This window comes from Meleagris gallopavo, chromosome 19 (genome assembly GCF_000146605.3).
Source record: "Meleagris gallopavo isolate NT-WF06-2002-E0010 breed Aviagen turkey brand Nicholas breeding stock chromosome 19, Turkey_5.1, whole genome shotgun sequence".
NCBI classification, from domain to species: domain Eukaryota; kingdom Metazoa; phylum Chordata; class Aves; order Galliformes; family Phasianidae; genus Meleagris; species Meleagris gallopavo.
In genome coordinates this window covers 7,766,437-7,786,263 of record NC_015029.2, presented here as the reverse complement: position 1 = coordinate 7,786,263, position 19,827 = coordinate 7,766,437, and the positions used below count along the sequence as shown (strand labels likewise).

At 50.4% G+C, this 19,827-nt stretch overlaps 1 protein-coding gene across 5 annotated transcripts in view; it reads left to right on the top strand.

Moving 5' to 3' along the window:
* The first annotated feature begins 510 nt into the window (after positions 1-510).
* The window catches only part of GPSM1 (G protein signaling modulator 1), a 35,684-nt gene continuing 16,367 nt past the window's right edge, over positions 511-19,827 (top strand). For 3 of the 5 annotated variants that reach the window (XR_004161675.1, XM_031556228.1, XM_031556227.1), the window contains exons 1-10: positions 511-732; positions 1,176-1,311; positions 1,608-1,750; positions 2,623-2,746; positions 3,389-3,504; positions 3,726-3,881; positions 4,979-5,087; positions 7,685-7,811; positions 17,506-17,576; positions 19,281-19,460. Coding sequence is in view for 4 of the 5 variants with exons in the window: in XM_031556228.1 (XP_031412088.1) it covers positions 512-732; positions 1,176-1,311; positions 1,608-1,750; positions 2,623-2,746; positions 3,389-3,504; positions 3,726-3,881; positions 4,979-5,087; positions 7,685-7,811; positions 17,506-17,576; positions 19,281-19,460 (1,383 nt within the window). In the remaining variant the exon portion in view is untranslated. The remainder of the gene's footprint in view (positions 733-1,175; positions 1,312-1,607; positions 1,751-2,622; positions 2,747-3,388; positions 3,505-3,725; positions 3,882-4,978; positions 5,088-7,684; positions 7,812-17,505; positions 17,577-19,280; positions 19,461-19,827) is intronic. The other 2 variants (XM_031556230.1, XM_031556229.1) reach the window with 1 other exon arrangement.

Sequence of the window (19,827 nt, the reverse complement as noted above, 5' to 3'; positions counted from 1 at the left end):
TTGCACTGCTGCCAAAGGTGTTGAGAAACAGGAGGGAGAGCAGCTCTCCTGGAGGCTGACATGCAGAGAGCCTGTGGAAAAAGTGACAGGCAGAGCTGATGGAAAGCAGCCCAGTTGCTCAGCAAAGCAGCTCCGTGCAGCCCAGTGTTGCTCTGGTATCCAATGAGGAGGTGTTGGGCTTTGGCTGCCCTCTCTGTTCCCCTGAGGAAGCAGCACAGACACGAGCAGCCTGGGTGTGAGGCTTTGGCACCCCCTGGAAGAACAGCAGATGCCATGCTGTGCTCAGGATGCCAGCATGCAATGTGGGCACTGGGAGGCACAAGTTCCTTGTCCTGCTTCCTACCACGAACGCAAGGGCTGCTTTGTGGCAGCTTGTAGTTCTGGGTGCTTCGGTCTCACATGCAGGAGTTTTGCCTGATGCAGTGAGCTGAGTTGGCTTTTTAACACTGCATGGTAACATGGGCACGCTGGGTTTAAAATCTCTGAAGGTGAGCATCTTGCTTTTGGTAGAATGGAAGCATCGTGCCTGGAGCTGGCCCTGGAAGGAGAGCGTCTGTGTAAGGCAGGGGACTTCAAAGCTGGGGCAGCCTTCTTCGAAGCAGCGGTGCAGGTGGGGACAGAGGACCTGAAGACTCTCAGTGCCATCTACAGTCAGCTGGGCAATGCCTATTTCTACCTAAAGGAGTACTCCAAGGCCCTGGAGTACCATAAGCATGACCTCACACTGGCCAGGTAAGCGTGGTGGCCGTTCTTCATCCTAATCAGAATTTGAGCAAAGGAAAGTTCTGTGGCATCTGAGCCCAACAGCCTGAGGGAGTCTGCTTTAGAAATGAGAATCCAGACTAGCTCTGAGGTGTGGAATTCACTATCGTGTAAAGAACTCAGGAGGCAGAGAAAGGGATATGGAGGAGGGTGGCTGGAGTAAGAGCAGGGCAGTGTCCGATTCTTCCCTCCCCAGGCACACATGGGAAGCACACCTGAGGTCATTAGAACTCTCCAACTGAGAAAGTAAAACAGTGAACAAGAGCGTCATCAAGCTGGGGACACCATGGTATCCCTACCATGCAGTGTTTGCTACAACTTTGCTTGCTATAACTTGAATTTTGCCCCCAGCAGTTAGTGAATAAATGTCTGTCAGCTCTTTAATACCTTTCCCTTCTTTGTGTCATTTGTAGGACCATTGGGGACCGCATAGGAGAAGCCAAGGCAAGCGGCAACCTTGGGAATACCTTGAAAATACTTGGGCAGTTTGACGAAGCTGTCGTTTGTTGCCAGAGGCACCTGGACATTTCTCAGGAGCAAGGAGACAAGGTAACTGCTTCATGGCATCCAGCAGGAAACTCTTCCTATCTTGAAAGTTAATCCACCTCGAAGCAAATGATGATGTGGTGGAGGTGAGCCCTGCTAGGAGCTGGGATGTCAGACTCTCCCATCTGACTGCATCTGAGATGCTGCTGATCAGAAAAGCTGGCATGGCAGTGAGGGTGGTAAAGGAGAATGTGGGCTCCCTGGCTTTGGCTGAGCAACTCTGCCCAGCGATGGAGGAAAGGGCCACGTTGGAATGGGGAGAGTAATGCCTTGCTGCACCTTGCTCTTCTTCCTTTTAGATTGGTGAAGCCAGAGCACTCTATAACATAGGAAATGTTTACCATGCCAAGGGAAAGCACTTGTCTTGGAACGTGGCCCAAGACCCGGGCTACCTGCCTCAAGAAGTCAAGGAGACGCTACAGAAAGCTTCAGAATACTATGAGTAAGTATTCAAGTGCAGACACCCCTCTGTGCTGCAGGGAACTGGCATCAGTCACCGATAAAATGCTGTTACCAAGTAAGAAAATTCCTCCGACTGCGAGGTGCCAAGGTATGCTAATGAATTCATCTCAAGGAAGGCAAGGGAAGGAGTGCGTGCTTTTGTAGAGCTCGAGCTAATACTTTTCCTACTACTGCCTCAATAAAAGCCTTTGCAGCTTGGCTTTGTGCGCACTAAAGTTCAATAGTCAGCTCCTCAGTCTGGGAGCAGAGCTCCTGCTGCTCTCTGCTGGCCTTGGTGGGAATGGATCCCTGTGCACCTCTTGCCGTGGCCACACACACAACAGCTTCTCCCAAAGGATGAGGCTTTTCCTTTGAAGCCACGTTTCCCCTTTTAAGGGATCTGTAGTTCATCCTGCTGTAACATCCTTCTCTTTCTTAAGCAGTCGTAAAGTTCACTCTGATTCCAGCGCAGGAAGGTTATTGTCTGACTTGCTTTTAGGCCAGTGGTTTTCTCCCACTATTTCAGCTTTGTTTCAATAACACAGGTGTTTTTTTTTAAATAGCCTTTTTATACGAAGAGAACACCAAGATCTTGCATTGCTCTCCTCCTATCTGAGGATGTGTTAGTGCTGATGTATGGCTCACTAGCCTTTCCCCAGTGAGTGATGCATGTTGCGCAGGCAGTGATTAGATTTGTGCCAGTCAGGAGCTCTGTGTGCTGGGAAGAACCATAACAAGGAAATACGGATCTTCCCTTATCCCCAGGTTCACGCTGCCCTGTTGTGGGGGTAATATCTCTTCTCAGATGCTCGTAGCAACCCTTGTGCTGTGAAGTGGCTGCGGGAGGACAAATATTGCTCTGCTTCCTTGCAGGAGGAACCTGTCCCTGGTGAAGGAGCTGGGGGACAGAGCTGCACAGGGCCGTGCTTATGGCAACCTTGGTAACACGCAGTACCTGCTGGGCAACTTCAGCGAAGCCATTGCCTTCCACAAGGAGGTGGGAAAGCACGAGGGGGTCATCCTGGGGGCTGGGAGGGCTGATAGGGAGCAGAGTTTCTGCTCAGCCCTGGGGGATATGAACTCCCCATGTGTGTCAGCCCCTGCCCTGATGTGCAGTGCTGCCTTTCTGCATTCCTCATCTGCACCTGAGAGCAGCGCAAGGGAAAGGTGCCGTTGGCTTGGAAACCAAAGGAGATTTTTAAGGGCAATTTGCTGGGCCTAGGAAAGGCTTTTCTGTGCTTAATTTGTGCCAGTCTAAATTTTAATAAATGCAAGCCATGAATTTAATTAAGCTGCTGAAAGAGCTGTTGATCAGGAATAATTGTTGTTTGTAGAGCACAGCTACTTTCTGTGAAGCTTTTCGGAGGGGTGAGAGGAGACAATCCCTGCCCCAATTCAAATGCAATTTGAAGCTTCTTGTTGAGAGCTGACGCTTTCTTTCAAAGCTGAGGGTGCTGAGCATGTTGGGCAGTCAGACCCTGCCAGAGCTGCTCTGGATGCAGCCCTGATATGCGTATGCACCACTGCGTTCCTGGATGTGAACTCTTGCAAAACAAAAGAAGCTAATCTTCCAGCAAGGTTGCTGTGTAACAGAAGCCTGGCAGTGCCAGCTGTACTCATTAATCTGTGTCTGCTGCAGCGCCTGGCTATTGCTAAGGAGTTTGGGGACAAAGCAGCCGAGAGGAGAGCATACAGCAACCTGGGCAATGCACACATCTTCCTTGGGAGATTTGACATCTCTGCTGAATACTACAAGTAAGTGCCAGGAGCTGAGGCAGGTTGGGGCAGATGTTCCCTGCAAAACCCCAGTGGATTCATAGGCCTAAGGGGAGATGATGGGACTTGGTGGCCAGCTGCTTGTGTGATGCTTGGCAGCAGCAAGCAGTGCCACCACCTTCCTTCCAGCTCCAATGCCATGTACATATGGGTGTCCTGCTGCCCTGCAATGACCAGCTCTCTTCTCTCCACCTGTCCAGGAAGACACTCCAACTCTCCAGACAACTCAAAGACCAAGCAGTAGAAGCTCAGGCTTGCTACAGTCTTGGAAACACGTACACACTGCTTCAAGACTATGAGAAAGCAATTGAATACCATCTAAAACACCTGGTGATAGCTCAGGAGCTGGGAGACAGGTAAGGGAATGCCTCCAGGGATGGCTTCTCTGTTCCTGGGCTCTGTCCTGTCTCGGTTATCTATTGCTGTGCGTTGCTGGGGATGAGGAATAGCAATGTGTAATACTGAAGGCCTTTAGCAGTCTCTCAGGACGTGGTCTTTGGTCCTATTATTTGTCAGGGGAGTAAAAGTGATGTGAACGAGACCTTTATCATCCCACTGAAACCAGAGATTGTGTCCTGATGGCTGTGCCTTCTTGTTCAGCATCGCTGCCAGCACTCTGGGAAGCTGGGTCTCCTCCACTAGATGGAGCAGAGACACACAAATGGGAGCACTGTCAGGGCAATATCTGCTCGGGGAAGATCTAATCCCACCCAAGGGTGAATCATCCTGTGGGGGTGCATCCTGTGGGCTCCTTCATTTCTGGGAACACGCCCCGTGAGCAGAAGCATTGAACTGGTTGACAAGAAAAATGTTTAAATGCTGATCAACCGCCCCAACCTCTGAGGAGGGAGTTGCAGTCACGCTGAACCTCCCCCCGCACCCCCATGTGCTTTTTTTAATTCCTTCACCCCCCACATCTGCACGTTGGCAGAGCTGAGCAGGCTGTGCTGAGCAGTAGGGCTGTGCAAGCAGGTGCTGGAAACAAAGGCACCTGTGTGCAGGGTGAGGGGCTTCCCAGTGACATACTGGTATCCTGCAGGGGGACGTTGCATCCCTGCAGTGTTTTCCCCTCGCTGGATGATAGCTGTCCTCTTGATGCCTTGTGTATCCCTAGAGAGGAACCCATGCAGTGTGGAGCAGATGGGAGCTCTCACTTCTGCTCTGATTGATGCTCGTGTGTGACGTCAAACTGTTCTGGGTCCTTGCTACACCACCTTGCTTCTGGCTGCTATGGGTACAGCCTCATTTCTGAAACTATTGCTTATCCTCTGACCTTACTGCCTTTAGTGTAAGGTCACCGTAAGCTGTACAGTGTTTCAATTTTTTTAGGAGGGTATTCTGTGGGTGAAAGCAGAGCTGGCTCACGGTGCCCCTGAAGAAGCTGTGAAAGAGCTGCTGTGCTGGGCTGGGCTCTGCCCAGGATTTCTGTGGTCAACAGCTTCCTGTCTTGCAGGGTTGGAGAGGGAAGGGCCTGCTGGAGTCTCGGAAATGCCTACGTTTCCCTGGGGAGCCATGAACAAGCTTTGCACTTTGCAAGGAAGCATCTTGAAATCTCCCAAGAGGTAAGAGAAGCTAGCTCAGGTCAGAGGGAACCAGTCCTCCCTGGTGGGAAGACTTTTTTTTTTTTTTCTTATCTAAATTGATTTTGGTGTAGTTCTTCTCTAGCTAGGGCTCCTCTGTAAATTGCCTGCCTGTCTACTGCTTCAGTCTCTGCTGTCCTGCAGAGCTTGGTTGGAAAATATTCTTGTCATGGGAGGCTCCCAGGCTTCTGCCTGGTTAGTGCTGGTACATCTGCCACTTCTTGCTCTCACGTGATCCTCTTAAGTGAGGAAGGACCTGGGGAGCAGCTCTCCAGCCTGCTGGTAGGACCTCTCTCTCCTGAGCAGCAAGCTGTGAGATCCTGACTGCCAGGCACCCTGTGGTTACAGCTGTGTTCTGCTTTCCTAGTGGGTCGCTACCTGGCTAAGCGATGCCAGCATCCCTCCAGAGGCTGCAGCAGGTGAGGGGTGCCAGCTCCACGTGGTGAACTCCAGTGTTGTGCAAATACATCTGACTGCTAATGCTGGGTTAGTGCAGCCTCATGCTAACCCTGCACCAGTGCCATACAGTAGGGCTCTGTGCACGCAGCTGACTTCCAAAGAAGTGCCTGCCTGGCTGCAGCTTTCCTGGTACCAAACCAGAAAGTATTTGCAGGAGCCTTTTTGCACAGGCTCAGATGTACAAGAAGGCATTGTTTGCTTTCCAGTGTGTTATGTGAAAGTCAGCTGTGGCCTCTTTAGTGTTCTCCAGATGAAGAAATTGACCTTTTGGAGCACTAATTGAAATTGCTGTATGTAAGTGCTCTGTGTGCTCTCCTGTCTGTGAGATTGGCTGAATGGTGGGGTAGGGCTGACATACCAACCTAATGAAGTACTTAATTATACTTATCAGACCTGCGGAAGAAATACTGTTCTTTGGCCCTGAACATCTTAGGACAAATGAGCTTTTCCAGCTCCAGCCTGCCAGGAGGGGCAGTGGGGGCTGTGTGCCCTGCAGAGGGGGGAGGGAGGGAGGAAGGGATAGGGGTCCTGAGAGGGTAGGAGGGCTGATGGTGATGCTCTCATCCTGATGTAATGGCTGTGATTGCAGCATGTCAGGAATAGGTTACTCATGGCAGGTGGCAATAACCCCCCCCAGCTTTAGTTATGGAGTAGTGCAGAGGCCATGTGTGTCTATGGGGAGGGTCTGCATTAGCTTCTAGCAGCGAGTGATGCTCTTGTAAAACTGATTAATTTTGCCTTGAGAGCCAAGTTAGGTGCTTGTCCTGTTGTGGTGAGCACCAGTACTTTGCCCATAGAAAAACTTATTAGTGAGCAGAGGTATAATCGGAATATTTAAAACCCATTTCCCTCTCCTGCCCTGACATACATCTGATGGTGACATTTGAATCCAAGGGAAACCTGTTCTGAATAACCACAAGGGAAGCTGCTGCAAGGTGATCCGAGGTTGTGCAGAATTCCTCCTGAAGGGAGGAAGATGCTGTCTGGAAGTCCTGGAGGCTGTCCCAGCTCTCAGGTGCTGCTCAGCAGTGCCTTCCTTGCACCTGCGTGTGGTGGGGATGGTGGGAGAGCAAAGACAGCCAAGCTGAGGGCAGAGAGCCTCTGCTATGGCACGTGGGGCAGCTGGCCAGACCATTATCCTGACAGTGATGGGGCCCTGGAGAGAATTTGGAGTGAGTGGAAATCAGGGAAGTACTTAATAGAGCATCAAGGACTGTGTGACCTAACCAGGACGTGGTAATTTCTCTGGAGATGATGTCAACAGCAAATCTCTTGTAATTGGCAGGGGATTTATGCCTGATGATAAGCTGTTTGATCTGCCTCCCTTTACTGGTGCTCAGGGCTTTGTCATAAATAATGTGGGGATTTATGGTTCTGTTCTAGGACGATTCACGCTGAAGTCTATCTCGGAGGACCACAAAAGAGCTGTTGCAAGGCATTTAATGGGGACTCAGGCTTCTCCAAGGGAGCAGCTAAGGGCTCTCTGTAACAGAGGCAGCTGTTTCTGTTTCTCTAAAGATTAGCAGCTGCTTTTGAGTGACCTCTCCGTGTTGGCTGTTGATACGCAGTGCAGTTCATTTTCATGCCTGGTTAACCTTTGAGGCATGCTCAGCTGCTTGTCCTGTGTGTCTCCATGAAGTAGCAAGAGCCACTGGAAAGATCTATTCCTGAATATCCAACATCAGCTCCTTCATGCTCCTAAGAGCTGGGAATTTTGATTGTCTCCACTTTAGCACTAAGCCAGGAGTAGAATGGAAATCTCAGTTTTTTTCCCCTCTCTCCATCCCCTGCCATCCATCCCAGCAGGTGAAACGTGCTCGGTCAGTTCAGAAGGGCACAAGCAGCGTGGCACTGTGCGAACACATCCATGTCCTGGAGCTCTGTGTGGGTTGGATCCCTCCTGGATTCACATCCACAGAGCTCTGAGAGGAGGGGTTCTGTAACACCTCAGTGGATACCCAACCCCTGAGTGTCTGGGGTTGGAAAGTTGGCTGGGATGGTGCCCCAGGATGCCTCTGTTTGTTTGTTTGCTGTGGTGTGGGTCAGGCAGCACTCTGCTAGGGGCTGCTGGCTTATAGCATGCTGCCTCTTAACCAATGCCTTGTTGGTTTCACCCACAGATTGGGGACCGGACTGGAGAGCTGACGGCACAGGTGAACGTGGCCCAGCTCAGGGCAGCCCTCGGCTTGGGCCCTGGTGATGAGGATGTGGGCATGGCTTGTCCTTACTCTGGCTATGAGGCACAAGGTGAGCATCTGGGCCACGTGAGGTGTGGGAATGGTGCGCGGGGAGCTGGGAATGTGTGCAAGTGTGTGACACAAGGGAAATATGAACACCGGAAAAGAGATTGCAGTGTTTGCAGGAAGAAGAGAGTGAAGAGCGTGATGTTTCTCAGCAGAATCGTTCATTATTACATATGGATGGTGTGAAATCCTTGCTCTGACCAAGGCCTGTGGGCAGCATCTTATTCCCTGCTCCTGCACTGTGCTTGCCATAAGCTGTGAGGACAGGGAAGGATCCACCCCAGATCGAGCACATAGTGAGTTAATGGAATTAATCTGCATTGGGAATGAACTTCCACGTGCCTAAGAAGCAAACCAGCTTTTGTCTCTTGTAGAGCACCCTTTTAGCTGATGTGACTGATAGAACAAGCTTTCAAAAGGTGACTGGCAGGGATTTTGGCTGCTGTCATCCTGATTAGCACCTAAGGAATCAGACTACAGTAGGAGCCGAAGGCAAGTTGTGAGCATCGGTATGCTGGGTGCTGCTCCCACCTATGGGGATGCTGAAGCTGGAAGCTACAAAACTTGGTGATGGCACAAAAATGGTTCCATTCACTGCTCTGGGCCGTCCTGCTGCCCAGTGTGGATGAGTCCTCACTGTCAGCCTGACACATCCCTAGCTTGGGGACCATCTGTCTGTCCTGCAGCTGCCACCATAGGTGTCTGGGTGTGCATGGCATGAAAGCTGGTTGCTCTGTAGCTGTGGACAGGCTTATTAATTCAGACAAATGAAGTCGCATCCTGGGAGGTGCAGGCTGATTAAATATGACCTTGTTAGTGCAGATGCTTTCTGAGACAGTGTGTTCTTTTTCCTGGTGGGAGAGCTGGCTCAGGGAAGGTGATGGGATGTTGCCTGCAAGCGTTTGCTCTGTGTATTGATCTTGAAGGTGTAGCTGCTATGTCAGTGCTAAAGCTTTTCCTGAGAAATGGAGCTGGGAGGGAGCGTGCCCTGCCATCCTCCAGCAGTGCAAGGCTGGAGTCAGAGGTAGGGAAAGCTGTGTGCTCCAGCCTAGGTGAGATGGAGCCGAACTTCAGGTTGGCTTCTGAGCAGCCTCTGCCTTTTGATGTTGCAGAAAGGAGAGCCTGCTTCTTGTTTTTTCCTTCACATTATTTTCACAGCTTAAGGCTATAACATGACTGCATATTCATAAGGATGCTAAGTTGGTTGGGTAGGGCAGGCATGCTGTAAAGTGCACAGATTCCATCAAACAGGTAGCATAAAGTTTCATAGCAAATCTCAGTTCTGGGGAAATCTGTGCAGCTGAGAAGCCCTGAGCTAAACCATTGGGCTGCCATGTCCATCATGGGTTGATGGCTTCCAAGCCTTGTCTGCCCTTTACTGGGGGCCACGGGAGGAGGAAGGAGTGTTTGGTGTTTTCTGGCTCCTTGCTGAGCTCTTTGTGATTTAATTAATGTCTGAGAGAAATTGGATGTCAGAAGAAAAAGCTGGAAGCCAGGGAAGTGGGACAGTGCTACAAAAGTCTTGTGAAAGCACTGACCTTGTGAAGAAATGCAAACACGCAGAGCTTAGAGCAACAAATGGATGGAGCCAGGGAGTAGCAAGCAAACAGGGGTTGTCTCTGCTTCTCTAAATGCCAAATATGTGGCCCTGAGAAATGCTCTTGCCCTCTTTCACACACTGCGAGTAAAGAATTGAGTACTGATAGGATTTTGCTGTTGCAGAGAAGGGAACTTGCTGTGTTTGTGGGGAATTTTTGTTGTAGAGGTCAAGATCAGCCTGAAGAGTGAGAAGTGCTGCCTGGTGCTGGGAGGTACCCTGTGGGGTTGGCTGCCTGCTCTGCCCCACACGCTGCTGCTCTGAAGGACATGAGCTGTGCCTGGTGAACCAGGAGCACTCCACCCAACCCCTTCCTCGAGCATCCTGCTGGCAGTGCCACCTGTGTGCATTGCACTGAGTGTGACCTGGCAGTGTTCCTTGGCAGCTCCCTGCTCTGGAGGCTGGCACCTGCTGCAGGTTGTCTGCTGGCTGTAGGAAAAGGACCTGCTGCTGCAGGAGGGGTGAGAGCAGACCTGGCCAGGCAGTGAGTGCAGGAGGGTTCTCAGTGCTGTTCTGAAGGGAAACTAACTCTGGACCATTTTTCCTCCATGTTCGGCAGTGTGTCAGCATCAGCTGTCATCTCATGGCAGCAGCAGTGCTAGGAGACACTGAGCAACACCTCTGCTGGCAGCTGGTGTGGGTGGGAGGATGCGGGTGCTCCAGGAGGTGTTGGCATGTAGCTGCTTTCAGAGTTCCTGGCGTGGTTTCTGTGCTGTTTGCAGTATGCAGCTGCTGCTGCTGTCCAGCTGTGCTCAGTGAGCTCTGAGGGCAGGGAAGGGCCCAGCTTGTGAACCAGGCTTCCCCTGCTCTGCACGTCCCCTGTTGAAAGAAAGGATGGGCACAAGGCTGCTCTGCTGGGTTGCACTTGGATTTCAGGAGGTTCTGTGATGGGCTCTGCTCATCCCTGTGTGATGAGCTTCAGGTGGTGTAGAGGTGGGCAGCCTAGGCAGGCACAAACCATCTCCTTCCTGGGCAGTGACCAGATCTGCTTGGCTCTGAATGTGAGTCTTTTCATCCTCAGTGCAATTTTGAGCTTCTTCACAGGAATCTTTGAACCCTCAGATAAATAGGGGATAGGAAAAAAAAATCTGCTTTTATGTTTCCCCAGTCTGTTTGTTTGTTTGCTTGTTTGCATTAAATATCTTTGAAGTATCTAAGAAGCATTTAGGGCTGCTGAGATGGGTTGGTTAGCCCAGCCTTGTGCTGACGCAGAGCAGGAAAGAGGCAGCACTGCTCTCCTGTGCCTCAGGCTGGGATGCTGTGCCACAGCCTTCCCTCTGTCTTCTCAGCCCTGCTGCCAGGCACTGTGCTGGGGAACAGCCAGCTGTGGCCCTCTGAAGCAGAATGCAGGGTGGCCTGGAAGGTGGTTTTTTTTGTTGGTTTTTTTTTTGTGCTTGCTTTTTGTGTGCTCTGGTGAGCTCAGGTTTGTGCTTGGGCTGCTGCAGGGTGTGGGTGCTCACTCCCACCAAGGCAGCTACAGGAAGGTGTCCAGAGGGCTCTGAGTGCTGCAGTGGTCCCTGGGGGGATGTTTAAGGGAGAAGGGACGACGAGTGCTGCCTGAACAGGGAAGGGAGCTCTTGGATGGAGACTTAAGACATCTGAAGGATGCCCCTGCGTTATCTTTGTGATGAGTCTCTTCTAATTTCTCTGAGTAACCTCTGCTGTTACAGCTGCTACATCACCCCGGCAGCACTGATGGGGGGTGATGAACCTCTGAGTCATTTGGAATTGAAGCAAGTTATTTAGCACTCAACTCAGACTGTCCCAGCATTAGCTTTATGGGATTTAAAAAAAATATTCTTCCCAAAGTTTGAGCAGTGTTTAGTTCTCTCATTTTGCTTTGTACGTGAGCCTCCTTCCCAGTGTCTGTGTTAAGTGCAGCTTTGGTGTTCAGTGCTCGGGCTTCTCAGCTCAGAGCAGAGGAAATGCTTCAGGCCTGGAGGAAAGGATGTTGTGCTAATGGAACTCAGGTGTTTGTTTCATCTTGGTGCCAGGGGAGGCAGGGAAGGAGGAGCAGGGAAGGAGCCTGTGCTTGAATCCTCTGGCAGAAGAGGTACAACGTGGCCCTTGGCAAAGCCATCCATTAAATCAAGGGACCTCTTGTTGTGGGAAAGCGACTTCATGGGAGCAGTTACTTCTTCCAGCAGCCCAGATGGGAGCTGGGAGCCTGATGTCCCCTCTGGCTGCTGTTCCAGCCCTGCTGTGCCTGCTTTCAGCAGCACGGTTCCCCAGGCAGTTTTCTTTGGTAGCCAGCACATAGGAAATAGCTACAGTTACAAGAATTTTGTCTAACAGTGCAGTGTTTGGTACCTTTAGGATCGAGATACTCCTGTTTGTTCTACTTGCAGCACTGCAAGCGAGTTCTTCCTCACCCAATTAGAATTACTTCTCATCTTTAAAGGTCTTTGCATGCTTGACTGTGGCTTGCTTTAGCACTTCACTGGGCAGGGCGAGGACAGAGCCTCTGGCCACTCAGGCAGCAGAGTTTTGCTTAGCACAGAGAACTTAGAGCTTGTAGGGATAACCAGAGCTCAGAAATGTAAGTTCCTGTGTGGCTGACTGTATCCCAGGAGATAGGAAGCACTGCAGGCTGGTGGCTGATGCATGAGATCAAACAGGAGGGAGGGATGAAGGATATTGCCCCTTTTTCTGTAAGATTTTGTGGCCTTTGATCATTGCGTATCTTCACTTTGTATCATTCTTTCTCTTGCCCTGTAGGACAGAGCTGCTGTAATTGGGCTTGTTTGGCTGCTGGAGGTGTTGCCTGTGTTAATCACTGCATGTCACTTTCTAGCTCAGACTCAGTTCCTTTCTGATCCCTGCTAGTTCAATGTGAGCTGGTAACAGAAGATCAGAGGTCGTGAGGCTCTGCTACATGCTGGCAGAGAAAGTCTTGCTCATAGAAGAAAACCAGGTGTTCTTGCCAAGCCTATCCTGACTGGTCTTGAATTGGCCCCAAGGTTCCATGCCCCCTCCCAGCCTGCTCTGTTGGGTTCAGTTTATCTCCCAGAAAATCCTCCTGCCCCCACAGTGTTTAATCTATGAAGCCTTGCCTGGGGGAGGCCATGGTTGTACAAGGCCACCCCTGGCACAGCTCCAAGCTTCCCAAGGCTTGTATTTGACTTCGTTAGGTGCTGTATCATTAGGTGCACTATGAATATTCTGTATCCTGCGTATACAGACAGATGCTTCATTATTTGGCCTGAATTGCCAATGCTTTCTTTGCAAAAATTCACGTTCCAGCCTCACTCAGAGGATAAATAACCATTACGGATGGGTGTAAGGGGGGGACTGGACTCAAAGATGTGATCAGTGTGACAGCAATCAGTAAGAGTTTGTAAGGCTGTGAGACGTAGGATCACCTTCTACTCAGAGCCTGCAGCTTTCCTCAGCTACACTGGCTGTGCCCAACCTGACTGCACTCCGTGGAGCTCCTGGGTGCCACGTAGATGTGCAGTGCTGCCATGCAGGGGTTCAGCTGTCAGATGGGATCCTGGAGGATGTAAGATTTGGCTGCCAAGTGCGTAAAATGTCTTCTGCCAAATCAGGCGGATGAGAATCCTGGTTCAAAAGTAATAATAACTTCTTGTTCGTGCCTATTGTGCGTACACATGCATTTTTATGATGGATCAGTTTCCCCTTGGGGGGGGGAAGGAAGGTGGGGGAAGCCACTATGAAACTGTTATTCTGGAGAAGGTTTTTGTAGTGCTCAGGATCTTGTCTGGAGGGTTGATATTTGCTCAGCTGTGTGCTGGTCTGTGTGCCAATGAATACAGCACTGCAGAACAAACACTGGAGCCCAATCTTCCCAGCAGAAGAGGTTTTATTCCTGTCCTTTGGCTTCCAGCTTTGCTGCAGAAGGCTGAAAATGCAGGACCTTGTGTGGGTGCAAAGCATTTCTGAGGAAGTTTGATGTGACAACCTGCTGAAAGTGACCTTCCTGCTGCTCTCCCTGGCCCTTAGCTGTGGGTTGGCTTTGTCCTTTCTGTGTCCTTTCTCTTCCAAGCCATGTGTTCATGGCTTTTGTCTGAACCACAGAGCTCTCACATAGTCGGCAGGGAGAGAAGGGTTGTTTTAGCCATCTCACCATGTCTTCAGCCATAGTAGAGGCCAGAAACGTTGGGATTTTCCTGGTCCTTTCCAATCCAGTAGGTGGCTGGATGAGCAGACGCTCCTTCCCATAGATGGACACACAAAAGCTCAGTGCCAGCACTTTTATGGCTCAGTCATCATAAATAACTGATACTATTTGCTTTCTCTATTTAAAGGAAAGCATTGTTCTATCCCAGTAACATCAACTGGGAAAACAAATGCCAGCATTTATCATGCAAGTGCTGGCACTAATAGAGGTCAAGTGGATTTATAGTACCAGAACCCATTATGTGTTTGAAGACTAATTAAAGCCCTAAATGAGATGCCTGTTTTGCTGGATCTTTTTATTTTTTTTCCTTGCCGCTGTGGTTTTTATCCTTCTCTTTCCTCTCTGAAGAGCACTGGCTGTAATAATGGAGCACTAGCTCAACGGAGATGTCCTGATTAGGTGTCAGCAGTGTGAGATTTGAGATGCTCTGTACTCATTGAGATTGCTGGACTGTATCTCTGCAGTTGTGGCTGGGGTTTACAGAGCTGTCTTTCTCCCCAGCCGACTGCTTGGCTGCTCTAATTGAATCAGATTTAACAATATTTGGAGCTGTCTGCCAGAACCAAGGATCTGAAATGCTGGGGTCTGTGCGGATGTGAGAGGGCAACAGTCTGGTCAAGAAGACAAGTTGGTATTTCGGTTGATTTGAGTGTAGAGAGAAATGGCCTTTTCAAGTGCTTATGCTGAGATTTGTGCTCTGCAGGGTAACTGCTGCCCCTGAGCTGCTGTGTGCTGCTCAGCCATGAGAGCTGGAGGGAGGGCAGGAGCAGTGCTGGCCGTGTAACCTTTCCCCAGCAGTTCTCTGTGGATTTCACTGTCAGCTTTAATTCACATACAGCCACCCAGAGGGAGACAGCTTGTTCCAGGCCTGCAAATAGAACTGTCGGTTGCTCTGTGCTTGGGAGCTTGCTCTGTCTATGGAGAAGTCCTCCTCCTAGGAGTCCTCATAGCACATGTCAGCTTGATGAGAGCTCCTGGCAGGGCTCCCTGAGCTGCTGCTGCACATGTTGTGCTCGATCTTGTCAATGCTGAGATCCCAAGAGTTGCAAGCAGGACACAGGAACAGAACTGCCCCCTCTGCCTGCCCGGTTTTACCCTACTGCAAATCTGCATGGGGCAGTCCATGGCTGTTCTGTGATAAAACACTTCCTTGAGTTCTCTGTGGCTACACCTTGCATGGTAGCAAGGTACTGTGAGAGTTCTTGCTGTGTCTTCCTAGGAGGAAGCCAGCTGGTCCTCCCAGTGCCTTGCTGCCCAATGGGGGCTGGAACCCCATGGAGTGATGTGCTGACCAGGTGCTATCAGAGGCTTTTGCAGAAGAGGCTGGTGTGATCTTTCCCCTCAGTGTGATGGTGAAGTCCTGAAAAACAGAGTTGCCCTACACCATTCAGCCTGAACAGCACAAGGACAGCAGGGGCTGTGCACTACCCAACTTCTGGCTATGCAAAACGATTGGGAATAAAGCACGCTGTGTCTGTGCCGTCATAAGTAGCACAAGGATGGGGGTCTCTGCAGAGTGTGGCTGTGAGAAAGAAGTGCCTGGAGGTGAATAAATTGGGTGAGTGTCCCAAAGACAGAAAAGCAGGGAGTAGCTGGAGATGAGGGATGCGAGGGAGCCAGGAGAAGCAAGGATGTCTCAGTTACACCCCTTTGCTGTCTTCCAGTCAACTTCCCCTGGGATTCATTTCTCCCTCCTAGTTGGGGAGGGGCTGCCTCCAGTTTTAAAACAGTGGAATGTGGAAACCGTTGAACACCCCAGGAACCAAACTGCAGGAGCAAAAAACAAACATTAAAAAAAAAAGAAACCCAACCTCCTTGCTTCAGAGTTGAGAACGTAGAGGGGGGGTGGAATTCTGAGAGGGGGAAAATTTAAAAAGCAACAACACCCCCTGAGTGCTGAGAAGGACAACATCTGAGGAGCTGCAGGAAAACAAGCCATGAATGCAGGCAGTCAGCAGCTGTGCTCAGCTGATGTTCACAAGAAGGTTTCAGCTCGCTCTTATTAGAGACCTCAGCAAACCTTAAAGACAGAGAGAGCATTTAGACATGCCCCTGAGGTTTTTGGTTACTCTGCAGTTGGCTTGGTAAACATGCCAATAAATACTGGAGAGAGAAGAGAAAAGCTTACAGAGGAACAGACACGGGTTTTCAGCTGCTCAGTCTGCTGCCTCCACCACTGTCGGTTGGTGATGGGGAGGAGGAGGATGGGGATGTCTGTATGACATTAGGGCTGTGGATACTGCTGAGAAAAGGGACTTTGGAGGAGGTTGGGGCAGCACACATGATCTGGAGCTGCCTTGGGGACCTTTCTGCCTGGGGACAGCAAGCTGATGGGACTCCTCCTATTGCAGTGTGCTTGTGAGTATGGGACTCTCTCTGCTCTGCTGGAAGATGGGCATGTGTGGGCTCTGGAGTGATGGGGAGAATGGAACTGGGTGTGTTTGGAGCCCCTCTGGCCTCGTGGCTGGTTGTGTTTTGTTCTGGAAGCAGATAGCTGAGTTGGGATGCTTGGAGTTGGGTTTGTAGTTCCTCTCTTGGCTCAGCTGAGTGCGAGGTCTCTGTGAGGTAGCAGAGGAACATCAGCACCAACATAGCTGGAAAAGATGAATTGTTTTGTGTGCCCTAATTGCTGGGGCAATCTGACTCTGTGTATCTAATTAACAAAAGAGGAAGGCAGGTTTTCTCAGATCAGAGATTGACGGTCGCTGGCCAGCAATTTAATGCTATTGTGAACGTACCAAAGCACAGATGATGGAGGTGTACAATTAACAACTCTTCAGGCCGTTAGAAGTGACGTGTGTTTATCTAATCAGGCACACGCTGCTGCTTCAGGGCTTTCCTGGAAGCAGCCATTAGAAGCTGCTGTGACGCACGCTGGCTTCCAGGTGCAGACCTCATCTCTTGGGCATCACTGCCAAACCCACGTGTGCCATCTGATTTATCTTACTTTGCTCTCCTGGCAATGTGGGAGGAAACCCCTCCGTCCTGCTGGTGCCCGTGGGTGAGGGGGGTGTTGTGCATCCTGCCAAGGACCTCAGCTTTAGTAAAGATGTGGTAGCTTAGTTAAGCTTAGTTAACATAAGGGCTGAAATAAAAATGGTAAGATATTAAAGAGCACAAAACTCACTGAGGGCAGGCAAGGCTGTGGGATAAGCAGCGGTGCTGTTTAGATGTTGGTGGGAAACAGGGACCCTTGGGCTAGATGAGTTTGCTGTTGCAGGAACTGCTTGCAGCTCAGTGGTTTCCGTTCTCAGGGCTCTGCATGAGGATGGCTTTCAACTCACATACACTCCTCACCCTCCTCCAGGACATCCCCCCAAGCTTGGGAGTTGTTGTCATGGGACCTCCAGTCCAATGGTTCTCTTTCTGCCTTGCTTGGCTTTGCTGATGTGGGGTATCACATGGCTCTCAGCTAAATAAAACCTTCAGCTTATATGAAATAAAACTTATCACGTGTGCTTTCAAATTTTATACCTGTGAAAGCAAAGTTTCCATCTTCTTGATGCTGGACCCATGAAAGCCATGAAAGTTTGCTCTTTTGCTTAGTTTTCTAGTCCTTGTAACTGTAGAGAGAGGCTCTGTGCTGTGTCCCAGACACATTCTTTAAGCTAAAAGCATGAAGATAAAGCAACAATCCCACACATTGTTTTTGTTATGATTTTTCTCAATGCCAGTCCCCTGACTTCTCATGCTTGAGGTGGGGGCTGTAACTGTGAGATTCCAGAGCTGAGACCCATGGTCACAGTGTGGCCCTGCTGCTGGTTTGTGCAGCTCTGGCTGTTGCTGACTGTGCTGTGGATAGCACTTTGAAAAAGATTCAAAACAACAGAGAGAAAACACATTTGAACCTCAAGGACAGTGTGCAGCTGCAGCATCCCATCTGTCTGACTTTGCAGCAATGGGAGCTGAGGGGCTGTCCTGCTTTGACACCTCCTGATGCAAAAGTGTGTTGTTTTGCAGGAGCCAGGCCCAAGAGAGTCCAAGGAAATAGCATGGACAGCTTGGACCTCCTGAAGTTCCCTTCTGAAAAGGTAAGCAAAGCAGCCTGCCTGGCCTTGGGGACTGAGTGTGGGTAGCAATCTGTGGTGGCTCGCTGAGGGGAGGACACAATTAGTGTCAGTGGGATTAACCAAAGAGGGTTTCTAGAGAGCTTGGAGGAGAGATGCTTAACTGAAAGCTGAAAAAGGCTATTCTGAACTCTTTTTTAAAATAAGTCCTCTATCGAAGAGGATAAGGGGAGTGGTTTAGCCCCTTCAGTGGCTGGTGGCACATCTCAGCATGTTATTAACCCAGCAGAGTGCTTTGCTCAGTGCGGGGAGGAAGGAGAGGTCAGAAGTGGGAGCTGTGCCTTGCAGGAGGTGGAGGATTTTGTTTCAAGGAGCTCTGAGGACTTTTGCTCCAGTGCACTGCTGGAAATGTCAGATCTGAGCAGAGCAGCACTCACTCTCTCCCCAGGGCAAAGGCTGCTTTACAGACAGCTGCAGGCACTGAGCCTTCCCACCTCTGGGGCTCATTTACATCCCTCCGAAAATCCCATAGGGAGCTGCTGGGTCTGCCCAGGGGCAGCTGTTGGTTTGCTGTAGGGCTTTATCAAACTCACCCTGGGGGAGGGGTCCGGGTGGGCACTGTGCTTGGCCTTTGGGCTGGAGAGCATCACAGGGACAGCAGTGCCAGAAGGATGCTCAGTTGCACGTCCCAACCCAACGTTTAGTTTTGCTGATGTGTGGTTTGCTGCTAATGCTGTAATGGCTGAGCCTCCTTCAAGGTGGAGGGGTGGGTGAGCTTCAGGGGTCCTGGGGGGAGCAAATAAGAGCTGTGGGTTGGGGCACGGGACCCTGGAGTCCAGTGAGCAGCAGCGTGCCCTGCTATCACCAGCCCTGCTCCTTGTTTTGATCTTTGCTTTCGGCTCCCAGCCATCAGTCCTTGTTTATCCTTCTTTCCACCAGACTAAAAATTCTTTATCACACACTGGCTTTCACCCTGAAGGTGCTTACATGCTGTAATTGAGTCATCTATCCTTTTGGCACGAAGGAAGCTGTTTGAAGCCTCTATCCAGGGCAGCAAAGCAGCTTCTGTGCTGCCACTTTAGTGCCTCCTTTTCAAGGTGTGGACACCAGCCAGGCTGCAGTCGGTCCTACTGATAACATCTAAAGAATTGAAACTCTCCTTATTCATTCTCACTATTCCTGTTTGTACTGTAAGGAGTGGAAAACTCCTGCACAGGCATTGAAGAGAGCAAAGGAAGACAGCAGTGAGGGAGCAGGGGACTGCCTGTAGCCACCTGTTGCAGTTGTCATGTTGCCCTGCAGTTCCTGTGCACTGCTGTAACACAGGGCTTGGTGGAGGGGCTGAATGAGGCTCCAGCCATTCATGCTGAGCTGCTGGGGAAGGGTCAGCCCTCCAGGTGGAGGCACCTTTCAGCCATCACTTCCTATGTCTGTAAATAAGCCAGCCGTGCCCTTACCCCCATCCCTGTTTTTTGGTTCCTTTTAAGGGGATGCTGCTTCTCTCTCATCTCTCCCTGTGGAGGAGTTGACTATTGTGTGTTGTTTGGGTGATGCTTCCCCTCCACTCGTTAAAATCATCCTCTGTGACGATACACAAAATATATCAGCTCAGGCAGCCTAAAAGCCCCATTAATTTCTTTTTTCTGTGCATCTGCTGTACTCTAAATCTTAGGGCAGCAGGTCTTGGTACAAGCAATCTGTACAATAACTATTTCTTGCTTTCCCAAGGACCAGAATGGGGACAGCCATCACGTGGGAGACCTGAAGATCTCGGGAAAAGAGTTCTTGTCTTTACCTGTGAGGTCAAAGAAATACCGGGAGCACCAACTGGGTTTGGATAGAAGGCCCCAAGGGCCGTGCACATCACCCCTGGATAGCAGCCAAGTCCGAGTGCAAGTGCCACAGTCGGTAGGAAGAAGTGGTTTTCTCCTCTAGTGCTCATCTTAGGATATCTTCATTCCTTCCTCCTTTCCAAGCTCTCAGGGGAGGGGTGGTGGTGTGGCTGTTGGATGGGAAGCAGAGCCTACACGCTCAGTGTGCAGAGCGTGGTTTAATAAGCCAGTGATTGGGATGAGATGATGGCAAATCCTTACCTAGGAGCTTCTCTCTGGAAGGAAATCGTATGAAGCTTCCAAAAGGGCAGGAGCTGGCCGTGATGTTGGTGATTTATGGCTTATGGGTGTGTGGTGAGCATCTCTGATTCGGGCTGTGCTTGGTTCCCCAGAGCTGATGGGCATCTGAGTCCTGGAAAGCTCTCACTGTCTTTTTTTTTTTT